Source organism: Megalobrama amblycephala, linkage group LG17, assembly GCF_018812025.1.
Source record: "Megalobrama amblycephala isolate DHTTF-2021 linkage group LG17, ASM1881202v1, whole genome shotgun sequence".
Lineage (NCBI taxonomy): Eukaryota > Metazoa > Chordata > Actinopteri > Cypriniformes > Xenocyprididae > Megalobrama > Megalobrama amblycephala.
This window is the reverse complement of record NC_063060.1, coordinates 27,907,547-27,916,953: the sequence shown is the minus strand read 5'-3', so window position 1 is coordinate 27,916,953 and position 9,407 is coordinate 27,907,547. Positions and strand designations below refer to the sequence as shown.

At 38.1% G+C, this 9,407-nt stretch overlaps 1 protein-coding gene across 8 annotated transcripts in view; it reads right to left on the bottom strand.

Moving 5' to 3' along the window:
• Positions 1-6,064: 6,064 nt before the first annotated feature.
• The window catches only part of arhgef4 (Rho guanine nucleotide exchange factor (GEF) 4), a 97,405-nt gene continuing 94,062 nt past the window's right edge, over positions 6,065-9,407 (bottom strand). For 6 of the 8 annotated variants that reach the window (XM_048163043.1, XM_048163047.1, XM_048163046.1 and 3 more), the window contains 3 exons: positions 9,212-9,289; positions 8,772-9,016; positions 6,996-7,132 (listed from right to left, as the gene is read on the bottom strand). In XM_048163043.1, the coding sequence (XP_048019000.1) occupies positions 8,778-9,016; positions 9,212-9,289 (317 nt within the window). In that variant the 3' untranslated portion in view covers positions 6,996-7,132; positions 8,772-8,777. Of the gene's footprint in view, positions 7,133-8,771; positions 9,017-9,211; positions 9,290-9,407 lie in introns of all 8 variants that reach the window. The other 2 variants (XM_048163044.1, XM_048163049.1) reach the window with 1 other exon arrangement.

The window sequence follows — 9,407 nt, the reverse complement described above, 5'->3', positions numbered from 1 at the left end:
TGACGCCAAGTTTTAGAGCGGAATCTTGGGACATGTAGTCTCCACCTCAACGGACACTGCAAAAGAATAGGGATAGGACTCGGGAAGAAATCATGTTCATGGATGTGAAGATTATTAACGTTACTGTAGTATGAAGCAGAGCAGGACCGAGTGTTGTGGGAGCTGAATGAGGCCGCTGGAGCGATTGCGCAACACTCATGAGCAGCGGAACTTTTATTATGACACAGTCGCCGGTGCCGCTTCCGCTTTTCCGGGCATGAGTATTACCAAAGAATATACTCTTTGGTATGAGGTAACGCAGCTCTGTTTATTATATTAGATACATTTGAGTGCGTTGAAAATGATGTTATAACGTTACTCTGCGCATTCGCTCGGTGGCTGCTGTAAGACACTTATTTGAGACACACTGCAGTAAGATAGATTGATTTTAGAATATCATATTAAATGCTGGATGTCTTGTGATGATAAATGGCATGCAATTTATTTTAAAATGTATTGTATGTTGGAGAAAAGTATGTATTACTCTTAATAAAAATAAAGCTGCATCTGATTATGCTATGTTAGCTATGTGATAAAATAATGTTTTTCTCTGAGGCATGGTAAAGCGTGGTACTCGCAAAAAAATCAAGAAAATTGATTTAAACAATAAGACTAAACGTGTTGAGCTATATAACAATAATTCGTTTTCTGTCTATAAATATATCAAAACAGTTGTTCTCTTATCTATTAAAACATTTACTATATTAAAGCGTCTTTAGTGTTTCCATGGTTTCTACAAAATAAAACCGGAAACCGAGGCAGACCGAGGGGTAACGCGGGTATGACGCAATTGGCAGGCAACTCCTCACACGTCCCGGATGCTTGGTTAAAATTGCAATTTTCTCACGATTTACAAATAGTTGGAAACATTTGGGATATTGTAAGTACTCACGTGAACAAAATATATAACACTGGCCTTGTGGTTTTTGGATATTTTACTGCAAAAATATTACATATTGTAACTTTAAGTAAAATTAAACAGGCAAAGTCTACTTGCACTGCATGTGCTGTTTTCAGCCTCATCACCAGCTGCAGTCATAACCTCATCTACCAAATCAAACACCTGCAATTCAGCAACTAACCTGCTAATGCACTCGCATTCACGTAAAGTAGCCTTGCTGACAAGTTTGGGTGAGTAAAAGCAAAACGCACAAGATATAGTACATTCAGTGCCCTTGGATGGTGATATTTAGCCTGACTACGTCAGACTTCCTACTTCCGCTCAATTTCATTTCGCTTCTGTACTCAGTCTGATACAGCGTCAGAGCTTTGTGTTTGCCACCGGTCTGGAAACAGCCGGGCCAATCAACGAACAGAGGGCGGGCTGAGAGCCGTGACGTAGATGCTAAGCGCCGAGTTTTACATTGTAGGTTAGAGAAATCGAAAACCGAAACGACCGCGGAAATGGGAAACGAGACACGGGATGCAAACTTCGGGATGCATTAACTTCGCATAATCTGCAAAAGTCGTTTACAGCCATGTTCACTCCGGTATTTCGCTCACATCATCATGTGTTTACAACAGGTTTACAGTGGAAGTTCAATCATAGATTTGAGTTCGATGCATGATGTCTGTGCTTTGATGCGGCTGTACAGGCGGATAACATACGTCATAACTAAACGTATCTGATTGGCTTACGGGTAACCAATGTTTTAAACTTCAGACAAGCGTCCCCTAGCGAGAGAGAAAACACTTCTCTATTATGCCATTCCAGACTCTGTCTACGAAGCAAAGTGAAGTAGCAGAGTCTGGTATTACCAGGCTAGGTGATATTGCTTCTTTATAGCAGAAACAAACTTCTGCAGAAAAAGTTAGGTGCCATCCAAAATGTAATGTGTAATTGCATTACTCATCACAAATGTATTAGAGTACATAAAAAGTACAATTTACTAAATGTATTAAGTACATTTACTTGTTCAAAAATGTAGTCAAGTGAAGAGTAAAAATTGCTAATATCTTTGATACTCAGACAGTACAACTACAAAGTAGCCAAATAGATACTTAAGTACAGTAACTAATTAAATTTAGTCAAAGACTTTAGACCAATATGAAAGATTCCTAACAGAAATACACATTAACTTCAGGCCACCTGAGCTTTGTCTGACATGGTTCCACCAAGAAAGATTCTACACTCTATTTCTCCTTATAAATTACCAGTATGAGGGAAACATGATGTTCACATGTTGCAGTATAGTGTCAGTACAAATGCATATGATCAAACACAAGGGCAGCATTGCTGGTAAATCTCACACTAAAGAACAGAGATGGATGTGAATTTGTTTCTGTTTTATTACAACAGGGATTGAAATATATAATTTTTTCTTCTCAAAACCATGTTTTTGAGTGTGTTTCATAATTATAGTCAGGCAAAGTACTAAAAAGCAACAGTATAACCAATAGGGATAAAAAACATTGTATGTTTGCACCCTCTTCTGTGGGAGCTGTGGAATTCATATCACGTCAAGTCAAGGGTAATTGCCACTTTTGTGGGAATGGAATTGCATTTCTCTTGCAGGTCCTGCCAGTAGCCCTTCACTGCAGAACACAAGATCCAGGAGCGGAGACGGGTTTAGGGATATGTAAAATGGGAGGAGTTGGATCTGGATCCAACCTCGCCCCCTGGATCTCGTGTTCTGCAGTGAGGTCCATCTCGGTCCTGCTGCGGTAATATTAAACTTGCGTGAACTTTTTTACAATAACCACAACACACATACTACACACAGCAGATTGCTGGGCATGATACAGCACATAACAAATTGCGACAGTATAGAGAATTATCATAAAATATTATAAAAACAGATTGCAAAGGATATGGATATCTGAGAGGCATGAGAAGATTTCTGAGGATGGATGGATGGATGGATGAAGGGAAAGACTGAAATATGGATAGAACACAGACACCTGCAGAAACACAGACCTCACCTGCCCACCCTCTGATCCAGATGTTTTCCTCCTTGTGGACTCAAATGGAAAGTTTTTGGACCCACAAAAACTCTTTACACATCAAAAAGTCACTGCAAAATGATGCAGTACAACAAACCAGGCCCCCCAGAACATCTGAGACTTCAGGATACCCCTCATGTGTTAAAATCCTCAAAGCATTTTAAAAATGTATAGACCTAAAGAAATCCCACAAAAAACAAATTGACAAAAACAGATTTGACAAAAAACTCAAAAGCCAAAAATGTTTTTAAAAAATGTTGCGGTCCAGACAGCATTGGTGAAATGCTGAAACAGCACATCTGAGCTGCAGATAGCTGTGCTCAAATTATTCAACTTTGTACTTTAGTTTTCATCTGGACACTCAGTGATCAGAGCTACAGTGACATCTGGAGCCAATGACTAATAACCCCAATTGATATGCGAGTAAATAAACTGGACCCTAATAATTTCAGTGGTATTTGTGTGAGCAGTAACCTGGGGAAGTTATTTAGATACAATTGTAAACTTACTGAGCCCAAGTCAGATTGGCTTCCTTCCAAATCACAGAACTACTGATCACATTTACACCCTACAGACCCTAATCAATAAACGCGTAAAATGGATTAAAAAAATGGAAAAATATTTGCATGCTTTGTCGCTTTTCAAAAAAGAATTTGATTCTATTTGGCACGATGGATTATATTACAAACTTTTACAAAGTAATATGGGGGTAAAGTTTATGATTACAATTTAAAATCAGTGTATTTGAACAACAATTGTGCAATAAGAATCGGCAATTCTTCAGAGAAGTCCACAGCTGTTCAACGTTTACATTAACGAATTAGTGAATTAGTGGTGCAGTTGGAATAGTCTATAGGACTCGCTCTAGAAGACAAAAATGTCAAGCTTTATATATATTGTCCAACATTCCCAATTTTTCTGATGCATGTCCTTTATTTAATTTCATATGTTGGTATTAATTCAGTGTTTATAATGCTAATACTTGAACTTCAAAAAAATCTTTACCCAAACTGACTGGGTTTCTAGAGAGCAAAGGTTTTGTGAAAAAAGTGGAAGACTTAAACCTAAAAATAAACTGTAAAAAAGATCTGATGATCACTAGTGATAGTATTTTATTCTGTGTTGTCATCATTCAGGTTGGATTTCAGCTTTAATGTTCATTTTGTTTTAACAAAGCAGCTGATATTGCCATAGAAACTGGTGGACTGCCAACTCGCTTTCACCCCAAAATGGCGGAAACGCAGGGCTACTGCTGGGCGCCGGTGTTGCAGTGGAACGTTCTATTGAGTGTTGCTTCTTGTTAGTGTATATTCTTTGGCACTAGTCAAAGCATTTGTCATTTGCGTCTTGTTCCGTGTTCACAACAAGTTTCAATATAAAAGTCTTTGCGACTGAGTGACTTGCTCATAAACGCAATCTTTGCCACCATCTAATGCCGTTATAATGTAACTTCTGCTGCTGTTCACGATCAGGGACTATTTTTTTCCAGCAGAAGGAAGCCTTTTAATGATTTTGCTTCATGAAAGTTGCAGATACATATTTTTTGCCTTTAAAGGTGCCGAAGAACATGTTTTTAAAAGATGTAATATAAGTCTAAGGTGTCCCCTGAATGTGTCTGTGAAGTTTCAGCTCAAAATACCCCATAGATTTTTTTTTATAAATTTTTTTAACTGCCTATTTTGGGGCATCATTATAAATGCGCCGATTCTTGGTGTGCGGTCCCTTTAATTCTCATGCTCCATGCCCCAAGAGCTCGCGCTTGCCTTAAACAACATAAAAAAAGTTCACACAGCTAATATAACCCTCAAAATGGATCTTTACAAAGTGTTCGTCATGCAACATGTCTAATCGCGTAAGTATGGTATTTATTTGGATGTTTACATTTGATTCTGAATATCATGGATCATGTCAGTTATTATTGCTCCATCTGCCATTTTTTCGCTGTTGTTCATGCTTGCTTACCTAGTCTGATGATTCAGCTGTGCACAGATCCAGACGTCCTGCCCTTGTGTAATGCTTTGAACATGGGCTGACATATGCAAATATTGGGGGCGTACACCCCGACTGTTGCGTAACAGTTGGTGTTATGTTGAGATTCGCCTGTTCTTCGGAGGTCTTTTAAACAAATGAGATTTATATAAGAAGGAGGAAACAATGGAGTTTGAGACTCACTGTATGTCATTCCCATGTACTGAACTCTTGTTATTCAACTATGCCGAGGTAAATTCAATTTTTGAATCTAGGGCACCTTTAATTTTTGTATTGTGTGGTAACCGTTTTATAAAAGCAATAAGCCCCGTGAAGCCATGGCTTACAGTGAATTTACAACAGCTAAGTGGGTTTTAGGCACTCCTCTACACGTCGTACAGTCTATGGTCGTGACTAACAATGCCCCTTCACGGCTTCTTGGGGCTTTAGTACATAAATGTATAATTGCACTGTAACAGGGACACCTTCAAATAAAGTAATAAGTAATAAGTTACTTAATAAGTAACTACATGTATTTATTATAGGGTTAGGATGAGGGTTTGGTTTAGTTGTATGTAATTATGCATAATTTATAGTTATTACCATAGTAACAGCATGTAACATATGTAGCAGACTCTGTAAAATAGTTACCAAATAAAGTAACTTTTTTATGTCTTATTGCTTAATATTATGATTGTCTTGTTTCAAGGTCACAGACAAAGCACACACTGGATGCTAGTGTAACCATAGTAACATTGATCTGATATGCTGGCATGAATCTTGACCACTGGGTGGCAGTATTTTCATTTTGTAAAGATGAAAAGGTAAACACTGCAGCTAGTGACTACTAACATACATCTTAGTAATGGTGAAGAGCGCCGTTTCACTGTAGTGGCAACAAACCGAACTGCAAAAATAGTGAGAGCGTGTGGAAAAATTTCAAAAGCACAAACAACGAAAAATACTACAATTAAAATATGAAAATAATAAAACCTAATTTAAAATAATACTAAACCAACACTGCTCTCCTGGAAAATCATCGTGCAAACGTGAAGCTGGAATAGAAAGCATTTCAACATCAACAATGATAAATCAGTTTGACATTAACCAAATGTCAGATTCATAACACTTACAAATGCTTTTTATTAACATACTTTGTTTTGTGGTTGAAGATAATCATATACTGTACATATTTGACAACTGTCAAAGATACTCTTTAATTTAATAGTACCGTTATCTATCAGAATGACAGAATATTGAGAATTTTATTTGGGTTGAAAATGTCGAGTTTCACAGCAAATTCATGCAACCCCCCATCACAACATCTGGGTTACGTTTGGAATGGCACTTCAAAGAGAAGTTCGTTACAGAGGAGTCATTAGGCAGCAGAATCAAATGAGCACATACATGAAACACTCATCTGAAACGGTGAGTACTGATGGGACGTCGTCTAAGCATCATTTTAGAGGCTTCATGAGGAGAAAGTTCGGAGAAGGTGATAGTTGCATACACAGACTGACATGATATCGACGGACTTCGTGTGACAGCCTTGGAAGTTATACAGTAATAAATCTCAACACGGTCTACTTTCGTCTTGTGCGGAACCCTTTGAAACTTGAAACATTATCATGGGTTACACAAAAGTATCAAATTACATACAAAAGCTAGTAGTTGGGCACTGTGGATAGCTGGCATACATTGAAAACTTGGAAATAAATTAACCGACATATAAAGAAGTCCTCTCTTCAAGCGGGGCTCTTTTGATGAAGCGTGTCCGTACGATGATGACTTGCAGCAGTAGTCGTATTAGTCGGGAAGTGGAGCGGTTGAGCAGTAGTAGCCGTCTTTTTTCGACGTTATTAACATAGCAGGAATGCCCTCCCGTGATGTCCGACAACGTCTGGGAGTGATGCTGTGATTGTAACAAACCCATAAAGTGCTTTCGCAATTGGACAATAAAAATAAACATGTTACACTGGGATAAAAACACAAGTTCAGGCACAACCGCGAATGTACCGAGTCCCTCATTTTTTGAACGGTGTCAAGCGTCCGATGTTGTGCCAGAAATTGGAGGTCTTGCGTTTGGGTTCGGCCAACATGATGACCTGCTGCTGGGGCAGGGAGGTGGGGAGCGTGGGGTGCTTCTGACGCAGCAGGAAGTCATAGTAGGGCCTGGTCACAGCTGCGGGGAGGAGGACATAAACACGGGGTCAGAAAACGTGGAGAGTTCAGTCAGTCATTAGAAACAGGACACACATGGAGGCATGTTGGTTTAGTAGACGAGCATGTTTTCTGTCGGTTGGTACTTGTATTATTGAATGTTATCTGTAATGGTTTTAGTGTGTTCTTATTAGGGAAGGATGGGATGCCTGTGAATTATGTAAACTAGAACAGTTACTGTAAATAAAGGGCTGGGTATCCATACAGATTTCCCGATTCAAGTTGATCTTTCATGTGAAAGCAATTCTCTCTCAGCTAATGCTGTAAATTTTTACAATACAAAAATAATAATTAATGTAATATCAACATGGCCTAAACTGCAGTTCAATTGCCAATTATTAATATATGAACTGAAAAAAAAATTGCTCATAAGAGTCATTTGTGGTTGTGCTGTGCGTTTTTGATCCATTAAAATGAATTGGTTTAAGAGAGCCATTTGTGGATTGGACAATGGTTGCGCTGTTTGTTTTTGAGTCACTAAAAAGAACAGATTTAAGAGAGTCGTTTGTTTGTGAATCAGACAAAATATTTGCTCAGCATGTTTTTGATTTACTAAAAATAACCTATTTAAAAGAATAATTTGTTTGTGAATTATACTACACTTGTGCTGTTTGTTATTGATTCACTGAGAAGAACTGGGTTCAGAGTCTTTTTTGTGTGAATCAGACTACGCTGATTACTCTATATGTTATTGATTCACTAAAAAGAACTGGTTTAAAAGAGTCATTTGTTTGTGAATTGGACTACACTGGTTGTGCTATGTTTTTGATTAAATGACTCTATTAATTTATTTTTAGTGAATCAAAAACATAGAGCACAACCAGTGTAGTCCACAAAGTTCTTTTTAGTGAATCACTAACATACAGAGCAACCAATGTAGTCTGATTCACTAACAAATGACTCTTTTAAAACCAGTTCTTTTAGTCTGATTCACTAACAAATGACTCTTTTAAAACCAGTTCTTTTTAGTGAATCAATAACTTACAGAGCAACCAATGTAGTCTGATTCACTAACAAATGGCTCTATTAAAATCTTTTTAGTGAATCAAAAACATACAGAGCAATCAGTATAGTCTGATTCACAAACAAATGACTCTTTTAAACCTGTTCTTTCTAGTTAATCACTAACATACAGAGCAACCCATGTAGTCTGATTCACAAACAAATGGCTCTATTAAATTGGTTCTTTTTAGTGAGTGAATCAGACTACATTGGGTACTCTGTATGTTTTTGATTCACTAAAAAGATCCAAAAGTGTCATTTGTTCATTAATCAGACTACACCAGTTGCTGCATGTTATCGCATGCACCCCTTGAGGACAACTCACTGAAGTATGTGTTTTTATGTTTTCATTTCATCAAACACAGTCTTTTTATTTTATTATATTCAATTCGCACAGCAAACTCTGGTCAAATTAAATTTTTCGCAGATTCAGCTGTGGTAGCATGGATTCAGTGAAACAGAGTAAAAGATTTATCTTGAGAATTTAAGAATCAATATCGATAACATTCAAATGAAGATCACGATTAATCCGAAAATCTGTATTTTTACCCAGCCTCAGTTAAACAAGCGAATAAGTCACACTAACACACTGGAATTACCCTGGACTACTCGATCGGCTCTCTACTTTGAGAGGACACCCAGGATATTGCCCTGCGCAGGACCCCAGGAGGCACCCTAACCCCCCGCCCCTGCCTACGCTGAGGGCCTTCAGGGAGGAGAGGTGAAGTTAAGGTGGCCCTGGGAGCCAGAGGTCCTGAAGGTTCGGACAAACGTAGGCACTTGGTAGTTTTTGGGTGAAGAAGTGATGGAGATCTGAGTGCCAAAAGGTGCTGTAAAGCTAATGCTGTTCCAGGGCAGTGCGGTAATGATGAAACAACACACAAACATAATCAAACACGTGCTTGTGAACAGATGAACAGTGACCACACATGGCACAACTCATTCACTACATGCTAAACTGGAATGATTTCTCTCTGAAAACCACATATAATCATAACAGATTAGACACGTGTCAAAATGACAAACAGCTGAAATTCACCTTTGGGCTTCCCTGTTGGATGACTTTTAGATGCATTCAACATGGCCTGCTTCTTCTGGACCTCGGTGATCGTAAAACCTGTTGGAGGACAAACAAAAACATTTTTAATCAACTATGGAGAACTGACTGACAAACATTATATAACACTGAATAGATCAGCAAATATGAATACATAACTAAAATATATGATTAAATC